The sequence below is a fragment of the Suncus etruscus genome, chromosome 17 (genome assembly GCF_024139225.1).
Source record: "Suncus etruscus isolate mSunEtr1 chromosome 17, mSunEtr1.pri.cur, whole genome shotgun sequence".
NCBI lineage: Eukaryota > Metazoa > Chordata > Mammalia > Eulipotyphla > Soricidae > Suncus > Suncus etruscus.
The window spans coordinates 48158335-48185698 of NC_064864.1; the positions used below are offsets into that span (position 1 = coordinate 48158335).

The following is a 27364-nucleotide window of genomic DNA, read 5'->3' on the forward strand; positions in this document are numbered from 1 at the left end:
AGAAAATTATCTTTAGGGCTGGAGAGATAGCATGGAGGTAAGGCATTTGCCTTGCTTGCATAAGGACGGTGGTTCGAATCCCAGCATCCCATATGGTCCCCCGTACCTGCCAGGAGTGATCTCTGAGCATAGAGCCAGGAGTAACCCCTGAGCGCTGCCAGATGCAACCCAAAGACCAAACACACACACACACACACACACACACACACACACACACACACACACACACACACAAATTATCTTTAAAGATTAAAACATCAGTTCACTTAGAATTCAACCAATTATCAGGAAAGGGGAACATTTTGTTTGAAAGTTTCTTTTTAAACAACATTTAGTACTGCAGTAGATTCTTCTCACTCACTGTTTCTCAGCCAACTTGCAAATAGATCATCTGGGGAAATCATGCTAAAATGCAGATTCTGATTTAGTGGGAGCAGTTTCAGCCAGTGTCCAGGTGATGCAGGAGTTGACTTAGAAGGACAGAGCTCTGGCCCCATTTCATTAAATCAATTTACCAAAAAGAGAAATACAAGAAACCCTCCCACAACCCTTTATTTCTAAGAGCTATATTTGGTCACATCTTAAACAAAATCCTCCAGGTAGATCTTGTACGATACCTTTTAATTTCACCTGTCTGGCCAATTCTGGAAAGCTGTATATGTAGATGAGGGGCCTGAGCTTCCGGTCAGAAAAAGCCACAACACGATAAGGAATGTTCGTTGCCATGACTCCCACAACTCCATTCATACATTGGAGTATAATCTTTTTCTTGGACTCAATATTAAGAAACACTATGAAGTCTCCACAAGGATAGCAAATGGTTTTGTCGTTCATAAACTGGACTTTCTGCTTAGGGAATCCTAGTACCCATCTTTAGGAAGAGATAGGGAACGATCAATACAGTACACTTCAAATACTTTCATAAACACACAAAAGATCATCAAAATCTTTGAAATGCTTCTATTTTACCTGACTCCCACTTGGTCCAAAACAATCTGTAAAATAAAAGAACACACACCGACTGCTAGGAGAAGTTTTGCACTACAGAGTTGTAAATGTATACTGAAGTTCACATGGGTCTTAAAGGCCTTCTTCAGAGAATTTTTTCAGGGTTGAAAATCATCTGGTAAAATGTGAGATAAGTCTCTGGAGGATTTTTGTGATGTAGGTTTGGAAGAAAAAGTGAAAATGCTGACACAAAGAAAAGAATTGGTTCCTAACAAAACGCAGCCTTGGGCTACTTCTTGTAATGAGTTTTTGTTTTAAATATTAACTTTTAAAAAATAAATTTGAGCAGGACAGCAGTGCTCGGTAATTTGAGCTGAGTGGGAAAATTGATTCTGTCCAAAGACAGAGATCACAGCAATATTTTTTTAATCTAAAAAATACAGATAGCCAGCAGAAATGAAGAAGAATCAAGTCAACGGGAATGAAAAGAAGAGGAATATACTATCAAGTAAGAAGTGTGTAGTGGCTGTATACTACAAGGTTGGACAGTTTGAGCTTTTAGAAACACAGAAAGAGCGTGGAGTGGTGTAGAAGGGAAGGAAGGACACTGCCCATAACCTTAAGAGCCTGCAGATCTCAGGACCATAATGCACCATGCAGTGTGGAAGAGAATGCGGGGAGCAGTCTAGAATGTGAACGGGAAGAAACACCGCCTGTCCAATATCTGCGTTGTACTTCACTTTCCAAAAGCCAATATAAATGCTAATAAATCCAGTTAGTTGGTAGTTTAGAAGTAATTGGGTGCAAACCTAACCTCAGCTTAGGGGGAAGTCGTCAAACACGGGTGAGGGGTGCTGGCATGGGGCCTGGAGGGGATTAGGGGGTTCGAGGTTGGGGTGGAGGCTGGGGTTTAAGAAAGTCAGGAAATGAATTACTGGCTGAAAAGGAAAAAAACGATGCAGAGATGAAGGATGTAAGAAAGCAGTACTGAAGGACGAGACTGGAGGCCCTAGAAATAGCAGGGGACGAACAAGGCCATCATCAGGACTTGAGGTCACAACAAGGTGGTGAAGGGGGTGAAGCGAAGACTCGGAAGGATGGGGTCTGGGACCCAGAGAGATGACAGGGAGGTAGGGCATTTGCCTTGCATGCAGAAGGACGGTGGTTTGAATCCTGGCATCCCATAGGGTCCCCAGAGCCAGCCAGGAGTTATTTCTGATGCATAGCCAGGAGTAACCCCTGAGCATTGTAGGGTGTGGCAGGGTGTGGCAGGAAGGAAAGGGAAAAAAGGAAAGGGAAGGGAAAGGGAAGAAGGGGAAGGGGAAAAAGGAAAGGAAAGGAAAGGAAAGGAAAGGAAAGGAAAGGAAAGGAAAGGAAAGGAAAAAGGAAAGGAAAGGAAAGGAAAGGAAAGGAAAGGAAAGGAAAGGAAAGGAAAGGAAAAAGGAAAGGAAAGGAAAAAGGAAAGAAAAGGAAAGGAAAGGAAAAAGGAAAGGAAAGGAAAAGAAAAGAAAGGAAAGGAAAGGAAAAAGGAAAGGAAAGGAAAAGAAAGGAAAGGAAAGGAAAGGAAAGGAAAGGAAAGGAAAGGAAAGGAAAGGAAAAAGGAAAAAGGAAAGGAAAGGAAAGGAAAAAGGAAAGGAAAGGAAAGGAAAAAGGAAAAAGGAAAGGAAAGGAAAGGAAAAAGGAAAGGAAAGGAAAGGAAAGGAAAGGAAAGGAAAGGAAAGGAAAGGAAAGGAAGGAAAGGAAAGGAAAGGAAAGGAAAGGAAAGGAAAGGAAAGGAAAGGAAAGGAAAGGAAAGGAAAGGAAAGGAAAGGAAAGGAAAGGAAAGGAAAGGAAAGGAAAGGAAAGGAAAGGAAAGGAAAGGAAAGGAAAGGAAAGGAAAGGAAAGGAAAGGAAAGGAAAGGAAAGGAAAGGAAAGGAAAGGAAAGGAAAAAGGAGGAAGAAAAAAGGAGTTTGAGGGCTGGGGAAAATGGAAACAAAGTCAGAGTTTCTGGGGAGCTGCTCCAAAGAATGGGAGGAAGGAGGGCGAAAGTCAGAAGGAAGCCCCCCACCACTAGTCCTGGGGCCTAGGACTCCGCACCTCACAAACAGGGTAGGCCCGGACGAGCTTTGCGGGACCTCGTCTTGCTCCTTTCCGAGAGACATGGGGGGCTTTTCTCTCCGCGGGGCTGCGGGCAGCAGGGCGTCCCGACCCCAGGGTGGCTCTGCAAAGGCAACTGCCGGCGGGGCTGCGGGGCCCCAAGAAGTTTGCGTCCGTCTCCAGGAGACCGTAGCCCTCGCGCTCACTGGCTCAGCCTTCCGTGGGCACAGCGGATCGGTGGAAAGCGCTGCTGACTGGCCAATGGGCGGCCCCGAGGGGGAGGACCCAGATTTGTCCCGCTGGGGCAAATAATTCCTAGGAATACACAAGAAGAGTCGCGAAAGGCGACCGGAGAGATAGCACAGTGTAGGGCGTTTGCCTTGCAAGCAGCCATCCGGGATGGGCGGTGGTTTGATTCCAGGTATCCCATATGGTCTCCTGTGCCTGCCAGGAGTAACTCCTGAGTGTGCCCAATGTGACCCAAAAGCCGCCATCATCATCATCATCATCATCATCATCATCATCATCATCATCATGAGAGGAATATTGAATGTTAGCCTCACCAGATGTTGTTTTAAACATCAAGCAAGAGTGGTTTGATCTTTTTTTCTTTTCTTTCTTTTTTCCTTTTTTTTCTTTTTCTTTTTTTCTTTTTTTTTGGGGGGGGGGCACACCCGGCGTTGCTCAGAGGTTACTCCTGGCTGTCTGCTCAGAAATAGCTCCTGGCAGGCAGGGGGACCATATGGGACACCAGGATTCAAACCAAGCACCTTATTAGGTCCTGGATCAGCTGATTGCAAGGCAAACACCGCTGTGCTATCTCTCCGGGCCCTTTTCTTTTATATCTTTAAAATCCCGCTTTGCCCCCTTTCACTGATGAGGAAAGAGGTTAAGAGAACTTCTCCCAGGCTCCAAAATTGAGTGGGTCTTAAGTCCAGTATAATCTAAATCCACGGTTCCAAACCTTTAATTCCTACATTCAACGTTCAAATGTAAATTTGGGACTCGGAGGAAGCAGAATCTTCTGGAAGTAATCTTGACTCCAGCATATGCAGTAGAAACTCACTGTTTGGAAAGGTTTGTAAGTGACGGCAGATTCTGCCTGTCTTCTCACGTTGTCTTGGATTCATTCCACTATTCAGAAGAAATGAAGTCTATGAACAATCTTAGAGGACTTGGCATACCTACTACCCCACTCTTCCTTTACATTCTCTTATTCGCTCTAGAGTATGTTTATGTTGACAGCTCTAGCCTGCATTTTCACTTCTTTAGTTTCTTATTACATGAATACACCACAATTTACATATCCATTCTATGTCAATGCACTTTTAATATCCATCCTTCCCTTCTTTCTTCCCTCCCTCTCTCCCTTCCTTCCGTCCTTCCTCCTCCCTCCCTTCTTCCTCCCTCCCTTCCTTCCGTCCTTCCTCCTCCCTCCCTTCTTCCTTCCTCCCTCCCTTCTTCCTTCCTTCCTCCCTCCCTCCCTCCCTCCCTCCCTCCCTCCCTCCCTCCCTCCCTCCCTCCCTCCCTCCCTTCCTTCCTTCCTTCCTTCCTTCCTTCCTTCCTTCCTTCCTTCCTTCCTTCTTTCCTCTCTCCCTTCCTTCCTTCTGTCCTTCCTCCTCCCTCCCTCTCTTACTTCTTCCTCCTCCCTTCCTTCTTTTTTTCTGCACTCGTGACCAGCTTGGGGGACATATGAAATGTCAGAAATCACATCCAGGTCAGAACTGTGCAAGACAAGTACTAGACCCACTCAATCTACTCTATCACTCTAGCCACTTATGCTTCTTTCTTTATGGACCATTTATTCCTGTATGATTTCTTATTATGAAGATTACAATGTTGTTGTTTTAATCTCACTTTGGTCCTACTGTTCTTTCACTTAATCATTATGGTCAGTATTTTGTTTCTTCCTGCCTTGAGACATCATAGGATGTTAACTTTTGAAGAAATATTCTTGGGGACAGAGAGAGCACTGTGGTTTATGGCCCAACCCCTCTTCCCCAAAAGAAACATTCCCTCATTTTTTTTTTTTTTTGGCAACACTCGGTGACGCTCAGCTGTTACTCCTGGCTATGTGCTCAGAAATTGCTTCTGGCTTAGGGGGACCATATGGGACGTCGGGATTTGAACCACCGTCCGTCCTGGATCAGCTGCGTGCAAGGCAAATGCCTTACCACTGTGCTATTGCTCTGGCCCCTGGCCCCTCATTTTAAATGATTTTTAAAAATAGCAATAGTGAAAAAGTTTGTAACTTTTAACATGACTTTTGAAAAATACCTTTTTATATAATTTATTATACAGTACAAAGTATGAAAGTATTCATATTACATTCCTGAAGTCAAAGAATGGTGATTAACTTGGTGTAAATAATCAGTGAAGATAGCTGGTGCATTGACTATAGATAGTATTTCTTTGTTTTGGGTCATACCTACCAGTACTCAGGACTTGTTCCTGGTTCTGTGCTCAGGGATCACTCCTAGCAGGGTTCCAGGAAACCATATGGGATTCGAAAATGGATGCAGTTAGACTGCATGCAAAGCATGCCTACTATATTATGCAAACCTACCTACTACATTATCACTCTAGCCCCAGAAACTATTTCTTGTCCATAGAACCTTTAACTCTTTTTCTGTATCATATTTTTAATTTGGGGGTCATACCCCAAGTACTCAGGACTATTCCTGGATGTTCTCAGGGGACCAGATATGGTACTGGGACTTCTACATACAAAGTTGAGTCCATTGAACTATCTTTATCTTTTGGGGGGCATGGGTGTTGGGACCACAATGGTGGTGCTCAGGGTTTATTACTGGCTCTTCCCTCGGGGATCACTAAATCAGTTTGAGTTAGCTCCCTCTAAGGTTAATTACTGACACAACTACAAACATTTGAATTTCTGTGCCTTTCTACCTATAGCAAAATCATTGGGTGTCCAGATGTTCACATACTAGACATACAACAACAAGGCACATGCAGTTGTTCCCCCAGAATGCACAGCCATTCTACAGTATGATAGTTACTGGGAAAATCTATTTTATTTCCAACTTATTAAGTAGAGGAATCCAGGGCCAGAGTGATAGCACAATAGTAGAGCAATTGCCTTATGTGTGCCTGACCCTGGACAGACCTAGGTTCATCTCTAGCATCCCATCTGAGCCTGCCAGGAGTGATTTATGAGCTCAGAGCCAGGAGTAAACCTAAGTGCTGCAGGTTGAGCCCCCCCCAAAAAAAAAACAACAACAAGCAAACACAAAAAGGAATCCACTTTTTACATTATTGATGAATTTGATCCTCCAATTAACTTCAACAGAATGTTATTTTTTTTCATACTAATTGAAAGACAAGCAATTCCAAACAAAAGGTGGCCAGTCAGTTAGAAGTTTTACCTTAGAAAGTTAATATAGGGGTTTAGGCTCATATATTACATGTGGTGAGTCCTGGATGTAGCCCTGAGCCCCTTCCCTGTCCAATCAGCACCACCAGGGTCATCTAGGTAATCCTAGGCACAGGCTGTACAGGGCTCAAGCAGCTGAGTTCTCAGACTCTTGTATTGACCCATTGGCATGGATGGTCTAAAATTGCTGAGGGTTCCAGGTCTCTTAAGAACCAGTTGGAGGACTCAAAAAACCACCACCACCAACAAAATAAATTCTTTTTTTTGGGGGGGGGGGGTTAAAATTCATGTGCTAAACCATGATGCCTAAAGTAAAAAAAAGGGACTGAAGGCAAGGGGAAGGAAGTGAGGGAGAGGGGAGAGAGGGAGAAGGGAGGAAGGGAGGAAGGGAGAGTGATAGGAGGGTGGGAAGGAGGAGAGAGTAAAGAGGGGAGAGAGAGAGAGAGAGAGAGAGAGAGAGAGAGAGAGAGAGAGAGAGAGAGAGAGAGAGAGAGAGAACTATCAACAACTGTTTATCTCATGGTGATTTAAAATACATAAATAATTTTTTTTAAAGATTCATGTGATAAAAACTTTTTTCGGGGCCAGAGAGATAACATAGCGGTGTTTGTCTTGCAAGCAGCTGATCCAGGACCTAAGGTAGTTGTTTCAAATCCCAGTGTCCCATTTGATCCCCCGTGCCTGCCAAGAGCTATTTCTGAGCAGATAGCCAGGAGTAACCCCTGAGCACCGCTGGGTGTGGGCCAAAAACCAAAACCAAAACAAACAAACAAACAAAACTTTTCCCCTAGGAGCTCCAGAGATAGCACTAAGCTGACCCAGGTTTGATTCTGGACACTGCATATATTTCTCTGCTAGAGACTGCTGAACACAGAGCCAGAATTAAGTCCTGAACACCACCGGTGTGGTCCCAACTCACCCTGCCTGTCAAAGAAAAGAAATAGCACACACTTGAGACTCAGTTCAGGCAAACTCAAAGAATCAACAGTGTAATTTCTTTCTGAATTTACTAAGAGAAATAGGGCATACTCTTTGAGTCCTTGTGGACATACTCCCGAGAAACAGGACATACTCTTATGCATATGAGTAGGTTATAAGAGATGTAGAAATGGGCATATTAATAGGCAATGGAATATTCACGATATTTTAGATAAGAGAAAAACTTTTGGGATAGTGATTTCCTGGAGTCAAGATGCCATCCAGATTCTAACCCTATTTGGACACTTCCTGAAATTGCTGTGGCAATTGTGCACTGTCATGGCATGGGTGTGATTTTTTTTTTAACAATGCAACAGCATTATAAAAAGTATATAAGGAAATCAGAAGTTATCCATCAATGTTCTGTCCTTCATTTTGGATTTTTCTCAGCTCTAGCTGGTCTTAAGAGTACAACAGTCTTCAGAGCTCATTGTTCTTACCTTTTTTTTTTTTTATTGTGACTGAAGTTCATTTACACAGAATTATTTACGATACATAGTGACAATGAATGAAGGGCATTCCCACCACCAATGTTATCCTCCCTCCACTCTTGTTCCCAGCATGTCTCCCACATCTCCCTTTTACCCCCCAGAATCCTACTGTTCTTACCTTTTGAAGCCTTTGTTATCTGTAACATTCAATCCTTGGGGATTTAAAAACATATTAAATTCTCCAGCATTGTATGTCAGATTCTTGGCACTTTGCCAGAGAGACAGGAAAAGATGGGGACTGAAAAAAGATGAAAGGGGATCTGATGTGAGCAAATTAAAGGGCACTATAGTGACGGTCCTTGTGTAATCACAAAAGATATTACTTAAGGGAATAGCAGAATGCTGCTGTGAAGTGTTCCAATGGGAGACACTGCACACCAAAAGCCAAGTTTTCTGATTCTTTTTCCCCATCCAGGTCTATTGCAACCTTGTCTTGGTTTCATGGCAGCTGAATTAGGTTTATTAAGGGTAGGGTCCCACTGCACTAGGGTGGGCCCCTGACACACCCTGGCTGTTCTTTCCGAAAAGGAGAAATGGGGACTGGAGATAGAGTGGTGCAGAGAAGGTGCTAGTTTTGCATGCTGCTGACCCAGGTTCAATCTCCAGCATCCCAAATGGTCCATTGAGCAGCAACAAGTGTGATCTTGAGTGCAGAGTAAGAGTAAACCCTGAAAACTGCTGGGTTTTTGTAGGGTTCCAGAGTAGAAGGATGAGATCACACAACTGGAATAAAGTTTAATACTTTAATCGGTCTGCCAACAAGGACCTCCAGCCTGGCCAGCCAGGGCCATCCCCTCCCCTCCCCCAAGGAGATGAGCCCCGCCCAAGGTCATGATGAAGATTCTATAGGGAAGGGATATAGGGAGGTTAAAATGATTGGCTTTTGTCTAGCTCCCTTGTCCTTCCCTGATAGGTTACCTGGTATGCCAGGTAGCTTGGGGCGGGGTCTATGGAAATAAACTTGTAAAGACTTAAACATGTGGCTTACACCATGTGGTCCTTACAAAATGGCGTCTCTCCCCCATCAGAACCTGAGAGGAAGCCAGCCGTGAGGCCTTACAAAATGGCGTCCCTCCTTGTTCAGATTTTGGGTCCCAACAGATTTGCCCACAGCCCCTCCCCTAATAAATAATAAATAAAAGAGCAAAATCTGGATCAAACATGCACACCAGGAGGATGTTGTGTGGAGATGATGACAGATTGGAGTGATGATTTTACTTCCAAGAGGGTCCAGAAATGGTCGGAAAATCACCACACCAGGATTTAGGAATAAAATCTGTCTGCAGCTTCTTCAATTTGAGACAATGCTACCAGAAGAATAAACGTGTGTGGTCGAAACCTAGCATAAATTCAGTGCTAGGTTTTGACCGTAGTCTTGTCACTGAGATGGGTTAGGGTTAGGGTTAACACCCTCCTATGCTTTGGTTCTTTGTGTTTGGTTAAAGAATTAAAGAACAAGATAGTACAGATCATTGTAGGGAGCTTTATTAAAGAGACAGTGCACATCTAAGGCTTGGTAAGGGGGCTTTCCAGGAAGAGAATCATACTAGGCATCTAATTATACAACTAGAGAGCATGTGAATTAGTGTGTATTTGGGGCTGAATGAGGAGAAAGGTGAAATATGGTCAGGGTTCTACTTGCTGAGCATTTGCCATCAACTGGCTGGAACTTGTTTTTCAAAGTTCTCTCTTTATCCTGAAGTTGGTAAACACAGGCTGTCTGAGTTAGAGCTTTTAGGCTACTTTATCTCAAGGTCCCTCTGTTGGTCTTTCGATATATGGCATTGTCTAACTTGCTTTCAACAGCATTTATTTTTCCATACTATGGTTCCTTTCCCCTTTCCCTTCTCTACAGCAACTACCTATCTTACTCAGATTTAGCCCTTGAAGGAGTGGAGCAAGAGCAAGGCAGGCCTAGAGGCATGGGATCTCGGTGCTTATCATCTCAGTTCCACTCCATTACAGAGCTAAACCTTTTCCAATCTTGGCAAAGCTTTCTCTTATTTGAAACTATGGGGCCCGAAAATAAATAAACTTCTCTTTCCTAATTCCCTAGCCAACTTGAGCAAACCCTCTGGCTTTTCATTAATCCACTAATAAAATTCTCCATCTCCCTGAATGATTGAGTTGAGGTGGCACCATCATTCTCAGGTTACTAATACCCAGATTTGTGGTTTCCTTTGGGTTACAATAAAAAGGATGTATCCTGGGTGGGTGACACAATGGCCCACCAACATAGTCATTACACCAGTATTGCAGATAAAAGAGAGAAGCTGAAGTTGCATAAAGTCTGCCTTGTGGACAGTGGACAGGGGTCCTGAATTTGCCCAGTTCATCAAAAATTGGCTATAGGACTGGAGATTCAGTTTCAAAGGTGAGAAAGCTCATGAGAGTAAAGATAGTGAAAGATAAGGCCCAATTCTCCCCAGCAATTTCACCTGTTCCTATTGACCTAATAATACACATTTCATCCCCAAGAGCTGGGTGCATATCCTTCCCAGTTCTGGAATTCTGCCCCATCAGGGAGGTTAAGATAATGGGTCATTACGAAAACAGGAAGCAAGTGTTACAGAAGACTGAACACAACAACGATGGATAGCAACCTCTAGAACCTAGAGACTTTATTCTAGACCCTGACCTATATATAACCCGCGCAAATATCAAGATCGCTAGCTACATTGGCTTGATTTTCTCACACACAACCAAGAGGAAATTTTCCTGGCATCACAAAAAAAGCCTTTTGGGATGGGGTAATGAGTATATATGGAGCCAGGGGTTGATCCCATGATGGTATGCTTCAAGGATAGAGAAACCCTGAATCTCTTAGGCCACAGGAATTCCCTTTCTTCCCCAATGCTTACTGTGCCTATGCAAAAAAAAAAAAAAAAAAAAAAAAAGTGGGGGGAATGCCAACCCTGCCACTCCAGCACCCATACTTTTTCTTGTTTTGTTTTGATTTTAGTTTTTGACTTTATTTTCCTTCTCTTTTTTCTTCCACTTTTCTCTTTCTTTTTCACTCTTGTGGTTATTATTTAGAGATTTGTTTTTATTTTTATTTGCCGGGTTCATTTTTTTCTTCCATTTTTCTTTTCTTTCTTTTTTTCTCTCTCTTCTTTCTTTTTTTGGTAGTTGTCACCAAATTTTTTCCTCCCTTTTTTCTTATCCTTTTTATCTCCAATGTCGGTGGAATGGATATTCAATCTACAACAAGCTGTAAAGTGGAGACCAGTTGCACTAGCATTCTGGGGGTAAAGGAGGGAGATATGGGGTGCATACTGGGAACAGGGGTGGAGGGAGGACAGCACTGGTGGTGAGAATGCCCCTCATTCATTGTCACTATGTACCATAAATGATGCAGTGAAAGTTTTGTAATGCACTTTGCTCACAATAAAAATTAAAAAAAAAAAAAGATAATGGGTCATTTATTCCTAAGGCAAATGGCCAAACCCAAAGAACTCAGACCTGCCAGTCCACTCAGTAGGATCCTTGTATTCTTTGTAAAGAAATGCAAAGAACCTTTTAAAGCTATACAAAGACTCGGATTTCCTATCCCCCCCCCCCCCCAACGAAATAAGCCATAGAAACTTAGTCCTATGCGGGGAGTTCCTTTTCCTTTCCTTTTATTTTCCAATAAACTTTTCTACAGTTTAACTGAGTCTGATCATCGTTACCACTCAATATTTTCTTGAAAATATCGGAGAACCTGGGAACCTCACAGTAGCTTCCATCATTGCTCTATGACCCCTGACGCTTTCTTTTTCTTAGCTGCCCATCGGCTATCTTGACAGCTCTAGATCGAATTTTGAAAGAAGTGCCTGACTTTTCATTGATCTTTGAAGGGCCCTGGATTTATTTTATATTAGTTAAGCCTTGTCGAAGGTGTGCTCTGCTAGAGACCTCAGATGTTATTAATACTGTCTTTGCCCCACAGGTGGTTTACTATTTCTGGTGAAGACTGTTGCCAAAAACTGCCTTGGCCTGGAAAAAATGTTCAACAACGTCTCTTGTATCTGACTGGGGAGTAATTTGCAGCTTGCACTAGATTTTCAAGCTGTGAAAATGGAGATGATAAGGTAGTTTTAAGATGGAGCATCTTGTGACAAATGACCAAGGAAACTGAGGGGTCCTCTTGAACCAGAACAGACCAATAAGAGAGAAAGGTGGCCAGAAGATGGGAAGACACCCCCAAGAAGCGCCTCGAGTCTAAGCATAGGTTGTCAGGGTCAGCGTGGACGCGCATCTGGGGAGGCCCGAAAATCACATCCGAGGGACCTTATCTGGCTCCAAGGGTTTCCAGCTGTGTTGGGGTGACTCGGGTGACGGGCTGAGCGCATCCCTTCGCCAGCGCAAATCAGGACAGCATCTCCGCTTTGGGGCGCATTTGGTGGCAGCCGGGTAGCAGCTAATCTAAGCAGCTTTTGGCCTGCAGGCGCCGCGCACTTTTTCGGGTTCAGCGTGAGAATCGGAGAGGTGTGGCCGGGTTTGGGGGACGAGCTGGTGCAGCCCCGGGCCCGTCTTTCCCGGAGAAGAAGGGAGGGAGGAAGGCTTCAAGGATCCACCTACTTCCTGCTCGCCCGGAGCTCGGCCTGCGCCGCACCGTACCGCACCGCACCGCACCGCACCGCAATGTCGGGAGGGTCAGCCCGGAGCTTGGCCAAGGGTGAGCCTGAGCCAGGCCTGCCGGGCGCGGGGCGAGGGCGATCTCGGGGATCCCTGCCCCCGCGGGTCGGGCTGCAGGTGCTGTGCCCCACCACCGCTCTGGGACTCACCCCGTTTCTCCTCCCGCAGGTAGCGCGGCCCCGGGGCCGGTCCCCCAAGGCCTAATTCGCGTCTACAGCATGAGGTTCTGCCCGTTCGCCAAGAGGACGCTCCTGGTCCTGAAGGCCAAGGGGATCGAGTAAGAGCCCAGGGGGGCTGGGGCCGGGGTTCTGGGGGCGCCGGAGGAGGACGCTGCGGGGAGGGCATGAGGGGAGATAGTTCGGGTCGGGCCTGCTGAGATTCCCGTACAGCAAAGCCAAACGTTCTCACCCCTTTTTGTGGTTGGGGGAACATCTCAAATGTGGCCCCCCTTTTCACCAGAAAACTACGGATTTCATCTGTCCTGGACTCCCTTTTCCCCTTGTTGATGAGCCATTTAACGAAAGAAACCTCCCCCCCCTTCTCCATACATGATTGGTTTCTCCAGTCTTTGCGTGTTTTCAGATTTATTTATTTATTATTATTATTATTACTATTATTATTAGTTTTGCACTCGGCAGTGCTCAGGACTTATTTTCCTGACTCTGCTCTCAGGGGTCACTCCTGATGAAGCTCCAGGGGACCATATGGGGTGTCAGGATTTGAACCCTGGTTAGGCCACATACCAGGCAAACTCTCTTATGTTTCCAATATTTTCCAGATTTAATGTTCTATTTAGTTATTTGCGGAGCCACTTCTGCCAGTGTGGCTCTTCCTTCTCCAGGGGTCACTCCAGAAGGTGCTCAAGGCATTGGTGCGGGGTGGTTCCCCGGGTGAAGTAGAGAGGAGGGAGCTCATAACTTCGAGAAGGAAAGGAAATCTAAGGCTTTCTCTCTCTCTACCACCCTGGAATGGCTGGGGAGATTGATAGGAGTGTGTTGTGAGCTCTTTGCACCAAGAGTCAGTCCAGTCCTAGTAGATCTTATGCAGGCAGGCCTTTGGGGTTGTTGCCTTTCCTTCACAAAAAAGAATTCAGGAAGAGAGGAGCAGTGAAATTAAAACAGGTTTTATTTGAAAGTTTGGGGGAGAGAAAGATAGAGAATGTGGAGAGAGAGAGAGAGAGAGAGAGAGAGAGAGAGAGAGAGAGAGAGAGAGAGAGAGAGAGAGAGAGAGAGAGAGAGAGAGAGAGAGAGAGAGAGACAGAGACAGACAGACCGAGACAGACCGAGACAGACAGAGACAGAGACAGAGACAGAGAGAGACAGAAAGAGAGACAGAGAGACAGAGAAAGAGAGAGAGAGACAGAGAGAAATACAGGGAGAGACAGTCATTTTCTGACCTTTGTTCCTTTTCTGGCCCTGGTTCCTCCTGGAGTGGTTGCCACCGGCGAGTAATTGGTCTTTTTTGACCTTCCTCTTCCTGGAGTTTCTCTTGGAGGGGGCAGGGTGCAATGGGGTGGGAAGGGATATGGTTAGTACAGCCTTCTCTTGGTCTGTCTGGCGCCACTTAAAGACCTTATCAGGCCTTAGTTCTTGTATCCACAAGATGGGTCCTGGCAGCCTTAGGGCTAGTGACAGAGTAACTTCTTGAAATTCCATCTCTTGATTTTTTATGTACCCCAAAATCAATCTTTGCTATGGGGGGGCCCTTTCCCTATCTACCTACTTCCCTGCTTTATATTCTGTGTGGGCTGCATGATAGGCAATCTCCTTACTATATATCTGCAAATACTTGGAATTCCCCCTGAGGTAGTAGCCAGACCATGCTAAGTTTCTGCTACACAGATTCATTCCTGTAGTATGGATTTTTTTTCTATTTTTTGTCAAAGGTCTAAAAAATTTCAGTCTTTTATGAAGCTTCATTGAAACAAGCCTAGTAGGTTTTCCCCCAGAAAAAATACAGGGGTCATTCATGGCTGAACTGTGGGATCTATTGCACTGACTTTAGGTACTTGAGGTGTAAAAGGTTTTGTGAAAGGTTAGGACATCCCCATTCTTTTGGGAGTAGAGGGCACATCCAGCAGTGCCTGCCCATCCAGGTAGTACTCAGGGGACTTTGTACTGGGAAAAGGGCTTAAGTGCCTTAACTACTGTAATGTCTGTCACCATAGCCTTTATTCTGATGGAATTTTTCTTTAGTGTTTTAGGGTTCATAAATGAATTTGTAAGGCCTGGAAAGATAGTTCAGAGGGTAGGGCACCAGGTTGGCCCTGGTGCCATTTCCAGCATCCCACTTGGTCCCTGAGCACCACCAAGAGTTATTCCTAAGTGCAGAGCCAGGAATAACTCCTGAACATCACTGGGTGTGGCCCCCAAACAAACAAGCAAAAAATAGAATCAATTTAATTGATTAAAAATAAACTAGGGGCCGGGAAGGTGGCGCTAGAGGTAAGGTGTCTGTCTTGCAAGCGCTAGCATAGGACGGACAATGGTTCGATCCCCCGGCGTCCCATATGGTCCCCGCAAGCCAGGGGCAATTTCTGAGCACATAGCCACGAGTAACCCCTGAGCGTCAAATGGGTGTGGCCCAAAAACCAAAAAAAAAATAATAATAAAAAATAAAATAAAAATAAACTAGTTTGTCTTCTAGAGGAGAGAATTGGGCAGCTCTTATTTTTGAGAGAAATATTATATGCATTTTTAAAAAAAGCCCTATTTTGGGGTAGGCTGTTGCTTCAATAAGATTTGCATTTCATCAGGGTCTCAAACTCAATTTACCTGGGGGCTGCAGGAGGCAAAGTTGGGGTGATCCTTGCGTGCAAAGTCAGTAGTAAGCCCTGAACATTGGGGGGTGTGACCCAAACAACTAAAACAAAACAAAACAAAAAAAGATTCCTCTAGGGCAGGGCCACAAAATGTTGTGCAGAGGGCCGTTTGCCGCGGGTAGTGAGTTTGAGACCCCTGCGTTAGATGAAATTTATGATTATCAATTTATGCAAAAGAAAGCATTTTATCCAAAATACTTTAATATTTATAAATGGTCATAAATAATTCTTTTATTTTAAGAGAAATATAACTCAAATTGGATTGTTGAAAGACACTACTTTGTTTTTGGACCACATGTGGTGCTGGGATTGAATCCCGGTCAGCTTCATGCAAGGCAAGCCCCTGATCTACTGTACAAGCTCTCGAACCTCTGTTGAAAGACATTTTGTGCCTACATAATGAAACTACTTAGATGCAGAACATAGTTGAATGAAGGGGTACAACATTCTGATGATGTGCCTTCTGGAACTCTATAAATAGTTCTTATTAGGTTACTTTTCCAAAGGAATAGTGAAAAGGTTTTAATATAATGGTATGGGCTGAGGGTGGGGTAGATGGGTCCACTGCCAGATGGCTCAAACAATAGGGGTTTTCTACATTGTTTTCTCTGGTTGTGCATATTCCAGCGAGTGTATTCCTAGATACAACTCGTAGTATGTTGATTTGCTGCTTACAAAGCATGATTAACAAAAAGCATGCTATAAGAACCATATAAAAGTCAGCCTCCTTTTGTTTTTTCAGTGTAGAATTTCAGAAATGTTGAAGCTCCTTGGCAGGAGCAGCAGCTTATATCTGCGTGTCCCTTTCATGTCAATACATGAAACTTATGATACACACAGGCATATAGACATGCGCCCCCTGTCCAAACCGATGTTCCTTTGTGTATTTGAGGGTTTACATAATTAAATCCTTAAAAGCATTTCTAGCCTTGAATGAGGAAATAGTAAACCAAACCTGTGGCTGGATTTTATTCTTGAATAATCTGTTCTGTTGAAAAAGTATCTAGCATATAATGGTTAGATGAAATCTTTCTGTGTCCTCTATAATCCAGACAGGATACAAGTCAGATCTAATTACAGTGTGGCTAAGGGACAAATGTCACCTATTTTCTTCTATTTGGGATTACGTTATATGATTTATCCATACAGCTTTTTTTTTTAAAAAATTTTTATTTTGAATTATGAAAACAAAAGACGCAAAGAAAGAGGACAAGGTAAAGTTACAGTGGAAGGATAATCACCCATATCCATACAGCTTTTTAAAAAATGATCATTACAGAGATATTTAATCTGGAAGTTTATCTCATTCATGAACTTTTTTTTTTTTTTGTTTTTTGGGCCACACTCGTTTGATACTCAGGGGTTACTCCTGGCTAAGCGCTCAGAAATTGCCCCTGGCTTGGGGGGACCCTATGGGATACTGGGGGATTGAACTGTAGTCCTTCCTTGGCTAGCGCTTGCAAGGCAGACACCTTACCTCTAGTGCCACCTCACCAGCCCCATGAACTTTTTATTCTTTTCTAACCTTATAAAATGGGAGAACTATTTTATTCAAGTTAATAATAAAAATTGAATTTCAATATGGGTAGTGGCATAATTGAAGTAGTTATATCTGATATAATTTACAATTGCCTTCACCCAACAAAATGGAATATTATATTTCAGCCTTTTTTTCTCTTTCTTTCTTTTCTTTTTTTTTTTTTGGTGGGAGAGCACACCCAAATGTGCTCAACACTTATTTCTGCCTTTGTGCTGGGGAGAGGGGGTCACTTCTGGCTTTGCTGCACTCTCTCTCTCTTGCTCCATGTTGGCAGACTTGAAGCATTTCCAATTTATTTATTCACAAATATTTGCTGAGTACCTGTTTCAGTACTTTTTTGTTTGTTTGTTTGTTTTTGATCTTTTTGGTCACATCCACCCAGCAGTACTTAGGCTGGGGATCAAACTGCTATCTGCCTCATGCAAGGTAAGTATTTTAACCTTGCAACTATCTCCAAGGAAATTGCTTGAATAGCATTTAAATTTATTTAAAATTTGGCTGTTGTATGTTTAGTGATATTAGCAACACAAGAACCCTACTTTCATGGGGTTCACATTCCCAGGAGGTTACATTAAAAAGCATGTAAGTGTTTTTTCTCTGTGAACAAAAGGAAGCTCAAACAAATTATCCATTCAATGATTGAGTGTGAGAAGAAAGCTGAAAGAATCTGAGCTTAGCTGACTCCCAAATTTGTGGTTGATCCAGCTAACTGAATGGTAAGGCATGAGTGGATTCAGACAGAGATCTAAAGCTGTTTGTCTTTTAGGCATGAAATCATCAACATTAACCTGAGAAATAAGCCTGAGTGGTTCTTTGAGAAGAACCCCTTCGGTATGGTACCAGTTCTGGAAAACAGTCAGGGACAACTCATCTGTGAATCTGCCATCACGTGTGAATACCTGGATGAGGCCTACCCTGAGAAGAAGCTGTTTCCAGCAGATCCCTATGAGAAGGCACGCCAAAAAATGACCTTCGAACTATTTTCTAAGGTGTGTCTGTATGTGTCAAGAAATTGCAGTTTTTTGGTTTGGGGGCCATACCTAGCACAACTCAGTGTGGTGCTCAGGGGTTTCTCCAGGTGGTACTAAGGCCTCAAATGTGCAAATCGAGCTTGAATTCCAGCCCTTCGAATCGTCTCCCTGCCCCCCCCCTCACTTCCAGATGCCTACCCAAAGCTATTTTTTTTTAACCAATCAGTATTGTTATCTATGGTTCAATGTTTAGGGAAAGGAAAGAAAATGGGGCTGTGGCTCTTTAGCATCTCCATCTAGCCTACAGGTGTTTGTCACTGGTTCTAGTTTTCCTCTCTAAGTCACCTGCCTCCTGACACTTTTTCTTCCATGCTCACCACTTTCTCTCAACTCTTGCTAGGAGACTCTTTCCCTTTTCTCACTTTGTCATTGACATCTTCAGCCACAGCTTTCCCTGACATCTTATGAAAATGTTTATGAATCATGAGAGAGATTTCGTCTTCCCTAAATAATCAGATGTTATCAAATAATAAACCAAACCTGCAATAACACATATAGTCAAATAGGAATGGCATGTAAATCTGTTTAGCTCGTGGTTCTTTTATCTTTTTTTATTTTGTTTTTTTTTTTTTTGGGTCACACCTGGCAGCACTCAGGTTCTATGCTCAGAAATCGCTCCTGGCAGGCTCGGGGTGGGGGGTGGGGGACGATAGGGGATGCCGGGATTTGAACCACCATCCTTCTGCATGTAAGGCAAACGCCTTACCTCCATGCTATCTCTCCAGCCCCTCGTGGTTCTTTTAGAAGCTTGGGAGACTGGTTGGTGTCCAACTTTGTTCCCTGCTCTGACTACTTCGGCCCTGTGCTACATTGGGACTGAGAGCCCCTGAAGACAGGTCTTGTTTCTGACTGACCACTGTGTAGTTTTTCAGCCAGCTCTGAGCATGTTACATTTTACTTGATCTCTCTGTGTCTCAGCCCATCATTTGTACCAAGAGGGTAACACTTTTTCCTCCCACACAGGTAAAATATAAGTTCATGCAAAACCTAGAGCAGGTGAGACACAGGACACATTAGCTCTTGTTCTTGTCAAAGCCTGGCCCGAGCACCTACCCTATGTTGGCAACAGCTCTTAGCTGATTGAATTATATGGCATTTCTATAGAACTGCTTGTATCTTAATTAGCATCAGTGTTGTAGGACAATTAAAATGATTACTGCTAACAAAGAATAGACACCAAGAATGGTAATGTCAGGTTATGATAGAATATAAAGAAGAGTGAGGCCATGGGGGTTTAAATGCACCACATTTGAACCACCATCCTTCTGCATGCAAGGCAAACGCCTTACCTCCACACAAGAAGAAAAGTAACGAAAATGTATATTGTTTCTAGAAAATAAATGGTTAAGGAAATATTAAAAAATAAAGAAAACATATTGTTTAATCAGAGTTAGCTTATGAGGTCAGATTGGACTGACATATGAAATTTTAGAAGCTTCCTATGTTTTTACAAGTGTCTTGATTTAAGCTGAGGGCTGAGGTTAGTGGATATCTATCTCCTGAAATTGGGTACCAAAAGACTGGCATATTAAAATCTGGACCCAGGGATATTTTGATGATAAAGCACCTGCTTTATGAGCATGAGGCCAAGAGTTTGATTCCTGTCACAGCTCTCATATCAAGTGTCATTTCCCCACTGTACTGTTGTTGGGATCCCTCCATGCCACAGAATATATGATCTCAGCACACCACAACCAAATGTGTGTGATCTTCACATCAATCAGGGCAAAGGTCGAGAAGCTGTGTCATGACACTCTACTTGTCAAGTCTTCAGGTGGTTAATCTACATCATCTTCTTGAGTCCTCGTCAAGGTAGAAGAGCAGGAAAATTATCTCCCAACTAGCTTTGCAGCTGGGTCTATCAGTTAATTCTATCAGCTACTTACTAGGTAGAATTCAGTTCAGAAAACAAGCCTACAAGAAAATGGGCTTGGTTTTAACTGCTGATTTTACTGCTGAGCTCCACTTTCAGGAGCAATGGTTTCAAGATTAAAGTCATGAGTTGGTGAGACAGTACAGCAAGTACTTGCTTAGCACATTGCTGACCCTTTTTTAATCTCTGGCACCAGATAATGGTCCTGAGTACCACCCGGAGTGATCTTTGAGCACAGGCAAGAATAAGTCTAAGTACAGCCATGTGTGACACGCCCCCCCCACCCCCCGGCCAAACTAGTCAAACATAACAAAACAATAATTTTCAGAATTTCACTGCTCATGGCATCATTACCTCTGAGTTTAATTCTGAGTAGTGGCACAAATGGGAGAGTGAAATGCGCAGCTCACTGGCAGTGATGTGTGCTTCCATTTCAAGCCAGTTCTGAGCATGATTTTGGAATGTTCTAGATTAATGTTACCTGTTCAGCTTTCCTCTGTCCTTTTGGGTGATGTGTTTTACTACTTTCAGTTTATAAAACTGTGAATAATAAATACATCGCCTCAGATCACATGGCTGTTTCTAAGTGGCAAAGATGGGAGCACTGTTTCTGAGATCAGTATAAATCTGAACACACAAACTGGGACTCCTTTGAAGTTTGTAGACCATTTTGACTCTGGTTCTGTCATGTGTTTGTGAGCTGGTGCAATGTAATTATCCCCAGATTAAGAAATACTTTTCTGTCTAGGTACCATCTTTGATAGGAAGCATTGTTCGAAGTAAGACTAAGGAAGATCGCATCAGCCCGAAAGAACAATTATGCAAAGAATTTGGCAATCTAGAAGAGGTAATCATTTGCTTCTTTTATCAGAAGGAATGAGCTAGCATACCCAGCCTTTCTTCCTTATGCATACTTCCATTTCAGATCATAGCAAAACAATTAGTAGTGATATATCAAGTAAGAACTTTTAAGTTTACTTCAACTTGCCCTAAGCTGTTTGATAGAAATGAAATACCTTTTAAAAATGATCATGAACCTGCTTTAAAAAATTTTTTGTGGGACCGGAGAGAGGGCCTGGATGTAAGGCATCTGCCTTCCATGCAGAAGGAAGGTGGTTCGAATCCCGGCATCCCATATGGTCCCCTAAGCCTGCCAGAGGCGATTTCTGAGTGTAGAGCCAGGAGTAACCCCTGAGCACTGCTGGGTGTGACCCAAAAACCAAAAAAAAATTTTTTTGTTACACTGGTATTATTAAAATAATAAGGAAAAAGAAAAATCCACATTTTGCCATTAATACCGATTTTTCTGGACTTGTTTCAAGTCCTTGTCCATAATTTTAAAAATATACCGGGCCGGGTAGGTGGCGCTGGAGGTAAGGTGTCTGCCTTGCAAGCACTAGCCAAGGAAGGACCGCGGTTCGATCCCCCGGCGTCCCATATGGTCCCCCCAAGCCAGGGGCGATTTCTGAGCACATAGCCAGGAGTAACCCCTGAGCGTCAAACGGGTGTGGCCCAAAAACCAAAAAAAAAAAAAAATATATACCATGACTGTAATCAGAACCTAGATACCATTCATTCATTCTTTCTCCCCACTTTATTTCATAAACATCTCCTACCACAAAGAATTTGTGAGAACATTTGGGGAAGCCTCACTCATCATCACCTCAGGGGTGACGACTGCATCTGAGTCTGTGACATTCCAGCCCCCACTGTCTTAGCTTTCTCTGTCTTATTACTGAAGGAGATTTTCCATTTTGGGGGAGTCCATTCTAAGATTTTATTAGTGATATTGGAAATTTTTTCGCAACTTTTTAAAGAAAAGTCTATAACTAGTTTGCCATGTTTTAAAAGTCACAAATGAGAGCTAGAGCAATAGCATAGTGGAAAGGGTGTTTGTCTTGCATTTGGCAAACCCAGATTTGATCCCCTGCATCAAATGAGCCTGCCAGGAATGCCACTGGTTGTAGCCCAAAAACCAAAAACCAAATAATCATCATCATCATCATGAATGAGCATTGAGTTTTTTTGAATGACTTTTCTGCATTTATACATTAGAATATTCATAGAATTTTGTCTTTGAATATGGAATAATTGACATATTTGTCAATGTTGAATTACTCTGTAGCATTACTGAATATACTTATTCAGTGTGGATTTATATATATCCTTTTTAAATTTTTTTAAATTTTTGGGCCATGCTCAGCGGCGCTCAAGGGTTACTCCTGGCAGGCTCAGGGGACCATTTGGAATGCTGGGGATTGAACCTGGGTTTGTCCCAGGTCGGCTGCTTGCAAGGCAAATGGCCCACTGCTCTGGCCCCTATGTCCATATATTTTTATGTAAATATATGTGTAATCAGTTTTTAGTTTATTTTTGTATGTGTTCATGAGATTTTACTTTTTTCCTTATGGCCTTTTTATAGTGTATTACAGTATATTTGGTTTTGATATCAAAGATATATTGGTCTTGCAGAGGGCTCTGTGCCCAAGGATCACTTCTGGTGTTATTGGGGGATCATGTAGGGTACCAGAGATTGAATTTGGATTGGTGCAAGGCAAGTACAGCTTTATCTGCTGTACTGTTGCTCTGGTCCTACAGTGAATGAACATTTTTACATGTATCTTTTGGTGAATATATGTTCACTTTTGAATTTATTGGGTAGAGAATATATATGTATTCAGTTTTAGTGTCTTTAGCATTAAAGCTGGTCCCATTCCCTTGCTATCTTTCCTGTTACTTTTAGCCATTTTGATGGATGTATGAGTGTATTTTGGTTCTAACGTGCATTTTTCTAATTAGCAATGTTGGCAAACATTTTGTGAAATTCACATCTTGCCTGTTTTCTTTAAATTTTTTAAATGAAAACATTTTTTATCATAACACCATGATTACCAAGTTGTTCATAATACAGAAGTTTCAGACACTAAATGTTCAAACACAGTCCCACAACCAGTGCAACCTCTTCACCAGTGTCCCCTAAATCTACTTTACATTATTTACTACAACACAAAAGAAATGTCACAGCTTAGATCAACACAGGTTAATTTGAAATAATTATTATTACTTCCTGTTGTTATTAAAGTCAGTGTGTAAGCATTTACTGGGCTGTGGTTGATATTAGTTGTTTTCTGTATTACTGTTTAGGTTCACTGAGCTTGGTAGATTAATATGTGACTTTCCCCATCAGATTTTCTGTGATACTACTGGGCTGACCCTACTATGAAATGTTGAGGTGTCAAAGCATCCACAAGTGGTCCAGGATCTATAGATCTGAAAGAATGTGGTAGCTTGGTAGTTTTATAGGGTTAAGTTGTGGAGTTGGACTATTTCTGTTGGGGAGGACGGGTGTAGACAGTGGTGCTAGGCTGTTGTGGTTCAAACAGAAGGGTATCTGAGAATGCCACAGATGCATCAGCCTGTTTTACTGTAGAAAAGATGTGTGGGCGATGCTGCTGGACTTTCCAGTTGTGGGGGAAGAGGGGCCATGACCTATTTTTTAATGGCTTGTTTTCCTTTTTTCTGATTGACTCCCAAGACTTCTTTCTATATTTGAAATAAAGGCCCTTTGTTGAGTAGATAGATTACAAAGATCTTAAAAAGTTGCCTTACTCCCGCCACTTTTTTGTTTTTTGCTTTATCCCACATTAACATTTTTTATTTTTAAATTTTTTATTTAATTTTTTAGTTTTTGGATCACACCTGGCAGCACTCAGGATTACTCCCGGCTCTGTGCTCAGAAATCACACCTGGCAGGCCTGGGGGACCATATGAGATGCTGGTATTTGAACCATCATCTTTCCTGGATCGGCTGCATGCAAGGCAAATGCCCTACAGTTGTGCTATTTCTCCAGACCCACATTAACATTTTTTTTAAAATATGGAATGCTTCACGAATTTGCATGTCATCCTTGCGCAGGGACCATGCTAATCTTCTCTGTATCGTTCCAGTTTTAGTATATGTGCTGCCAAAGCGAACACCACATTAACATTTTTTAATCTTAAATCCATCAGACAAAAAGCCATATTGGATATGTCTAAGGTGTACAATGCTGTTCTCATTTTCTCTACTTACCACTTTTTCACCATTTTTTGTTTTTGTTATTGTTGTTTTGGAGCCACACCCTGGGGTGCTCAGGGATAACTCCAGGGACCATAAGGGGTACCAGGGATTGAACCTGAGTGGGCCATTTGCAAAGCATATCCCCTATGCATCATTCTTATGAAGTCTTACTAGGTATACAAATTAGTGTTGTTCTGTCTAATGATCAGGTTCTGGCCAATAAGAAGACGACCTTCTTTGGGGGCAGTTCTCTTTCTATGATTGATTACCTCATGTGGCCCTGGTTTGAACGGCTGGACGTACTGGAGCTAAATGAGTAAGACATTTCAACATTCTGGGCATGTTTTAGTACATATGAAATATTTCTTAGAACCAAAATTAAGTTTATTATAAAAGTTGTATGCTATGTACAAAATAAAATTATATGAAGTGTCATACATTTTGTATGGCAAGAGGAAAAGTGGAAGCAAGCAGAGAGGAAAACCTGGACTTCACAAGGTATGTCAGCTACTTCCACTTGCCAATCTTCCCCATCTTGGTGTGCTAAATTGGGGCAGAGTTCTAGCACTGTAATAATCATGTAGTAAAATGACTTATTTTTTAAGGAAACATTCATGGGATGGTGCTTAGGGGCCACACCTGGCAGTGCTGAGGGAACACTGCTGAGGCAGTGTTGAGCCAGGGATTGAACATGGGAGTTTCCACATGCAAAGCATTTGCTGTATCCCTTATGTTCTCTCTCTCCCCAACTTTTTTCAAAAAGTAGTTTCCTCTTTCCCTCCTGGCTAAACAACTATAGGTTATACATTTTTATGACTGTCATAAAGCAGTGACTGACCACTGTACATCCCATTTGCCTGCAATATTTCACACTATTTTCCAAGCTGTATAATTGGAACTTTGGATTTTTGGTTTATCTCCACTTCTTGGGAACTTTGAACTATTCATTTCTGCTAGCTACAGGACAGTAAGTATGTTCTTGGTTGGCTTTCATTTTCTCTTTAAATAAGTCTGCAGTCTTGGGCAGGAATGAGCTCAAAGGGCTGAAACATATGCTTTGCTTTTTTTAGACCTCAGCTTATACCCCCCTGTATCACTATGCTAGGTGTAGTCCTGATGGCTTCCAGCAATAATAATAATAATACCAGGCCTGAGCAATGAATTGGTCAGGCTCCATGCAGCCTAGCTAATTTTCATTCCAAGAGCACAAATTGAGGAGCACATTGGAGCATCACCCCCCCCCCCCAAAATATACTAACCTCCCCCAAAAGTTATTAATCTTTTAGTCTGGACAAGTTCTCATGCTAAGCAAATCACTTCCCTCTAGACTTAAAGTGAAACAATGATTTTTCTAAACAAAAATTTCAACTATCTTTCAAGTCCCATTTTCTGTGACGATGTGCATTTGAAAGAAATTATTTTAAAACATTTAAATATTTATTTTTAGATAAATATATTTATTTATATATATTCATGATATATAGGCAACTTTGTGATAATGTCTGGATAATGCCTTCCTGGCAAACCTAGCTCATACCTTTGTTTTTTCCTATCTCCCACAGGTGTTTAGACCATGCTCCAAAACTCAAGGTTTGGATGGCGGCTATGAGGGAGGACCCTGCAGTATCAGCACTCCTCATTGATCCACAGATCATGCGTGGGTACCTCAGTCTCTATGTGCAGAATGATCCCCAAGCCTTTGACTACGGGCTCTAATGGAGGCAGGAGTCAGCAAAGAAGACATGTCTTACATTTCCATTATTGGTATTAAAAAAAAAGTTAGTTTATATCTTGCCGAATTTGCTCACATTTCACTGAACCACCTTGTCAGGTTTGACTCAGACCAGTTGTGGGGTTTTCTCCAGGCCCTCCTACAGGAATGTAAACTCTTCCTGTCTAAGGGTGCTCTCTGGGTTCTAGCATGTCTACACCCTCAAGTAAGAACTGGGTGTCTAGATTTCTAATTCATTTGAGGATAGTTTCACTTGCATAACTGGATCTATGCCCAAGTTTAGTCTGGGTTCAGGATTAATAAACTTGCTTTCTTTCCAATTATCAACTTCATTTCATTCCTTCTTTTGGTTTTTTGGGTCACATCCAGCAGCGCTCAGGGGTTAGTCCTGGCTCTATGCTCTGAAATAGCTCCTGGAGGCTCGGGGGACCATATGGGATGCCGGGATTCAAACCACCATCCTGCATACTATCTCTCCGGCCCCTCATTTCATTCTTATTCTCACCTTCACCATTGAAGAACTGACCCGCCTCACTCACTTAAAGTCAATGGTGGTCTTTTTGATTTCCCTAGCTTTCATTATCTTTGTTTTTCCCCTACCAGATCCCATGGTGCTGACATGCACCAGGCTTCATATATGTCATTAAATACAGTGGCACCTGATCTCCAGCTAGGTACATACAACCAGATGAGTAATAGATAATAGCCCTCAAAAGAAAGATTCATGCCATCTTCTGCACTCTCCAAAATTCATATCATCGGTTTCTAATTTCTATCCCATCTCCATGAGATGTAAGTCCATGAATATTTTTATTTTCATTCGACAGACGATTCAACCAAGGCCTAAAGATTGAATGAAGTGCAAGATTATGGTAGAGGATCTGGAAAACACAGAGCACTTGTTCTTTCTAAAGCTGACCCAGGGAGCTATAAGCCGTACCCTGATTCTTTTCGGGTTTCCTCTACCAATATATTGTAAAGATTACCAGCGAGGAAAAAACGTCCAGGGGTTAGTTCCTAAACCCAAGGGCGCCCTAACAATTTCGGATTTGCTAGGCCCAGACCGTGATGCAGGGTCTGTGCGGGCCGCGCCCCCCAGAGGCAGCTGGAACCTTTGACTTCACAAACGGGCCTCCAGCCGCCCACGACGGGGCAGCGAGCGCAACCACCCATGCTAGCGTCTGCCCGCCCCACCGTCCAAGCCCCCGAGCGCCTAAGAGCCCCGGCCCGCCCTTAGCTAACACCCACTTCCTCCTTCCGCCAGGCACACATTGGCGAAGACCCGCCTCTCCTGTATCCTGGAGTCTGTAGCGCGCCCTTCCATTGGCTCAACGTAGTTCCCCTTAGGCCACGTGATTACAAGGGCCTTGAGAATTGGTCGGATTGGCGCCGAGGCCTGGCAGCGGGTAGGCTCGCGTTCCAAGGGGGCGGGCTTAGGCGGGGCCCCGCCTTCGCGTCTGCCGCCCAGGTCCCACTTCCGGTTCTGTCAGTCGAGCAGCTTCTATGGGGCGGCCTCTGGCTCTACCTCTGGACCAACTTCTCTGGGGGGCTGCTCCACCTCTGGCACCCATGGGTCAGTCCCGCCCGCATTGTATTTGAAAGGCAAAGGGGTTTGAGGTCAATTCTGAATCTGTGCGTCTTGGCTCAGACTAGGATAGGATTACCAGTGTTTGTTTTGCCAACCGATAGAAGACCCTTGTTTTGGCATCACAGCCCGCCGGAGAGCACTGCTGACTCAGTGTCCTGGGGTCCAAATGGTGCAGAATTCAATCCCATACCTTCAGCCTACCTGGCATGAG

At 43.2% G+C, this 27364-nt stretch overlaps 2 protein-coding genes and 1 non-coding gene across 3 annotated transcripts in view; 1 reads left to right on the top strand and 2 right to left on the bottom strand.

Moving 5' to 3' along the window:
- Nucleotides 1-3157, bottom strand: part of CFAP43 (cilia and flagella associated protein 43) — a 119238-nt gene extending 116081 nt beyond the window's left edge. The window contains exons 1-2 of the mRNA XM_049790424.1: nt 3026-3157; nt 618-871 (exon numbers count right to left, since the gene is read on the bottom strand). Coding sequence (XP_049646381.1) covers nt 618-871; nt 3026-3090 — 319 coding nt within the window. The 5' untranslated portion in view covers nt 3091-3157. The remainder of the gene's footprint in view (nt 1-617; nt 872-3025) is intronic.
- A 9198-nt stretch (nt 3158-12355) lies between these two features.
- Nucleotides 12356-25892, top strand: GSTO1 (glutathione S-transferase omega 1). The gene is made up of 6 exons (XM_049764342.1): nt 12356-12548; nt 12677-12785; nt 17636-17858; nt 20522-20620; nt 24043-24149; nt 25396-25892. The coding sequence occupies exons 1-6, from the start codon at nt 12515-12517 to the stop codon at nt 25547-25549; spliced, it is 726 nt and encodes a 241-aa protein (XP_049620299.1). The 5' UTR covers nt 12356-12514; the 3' UTR covers nt 25550-25892.
- Nucleotides 23645-23751, bottom strand: LOC125995309 (U6 spliceosomal RNA). The gene has a single exon (XR_007490854.1). It is a non-coding gene; the product is annotated as a U6 spliceosomal RNA (small nuclear RNA).
- Nucleotides 25893-27364: the final 1472 nt, after the last annotated feature.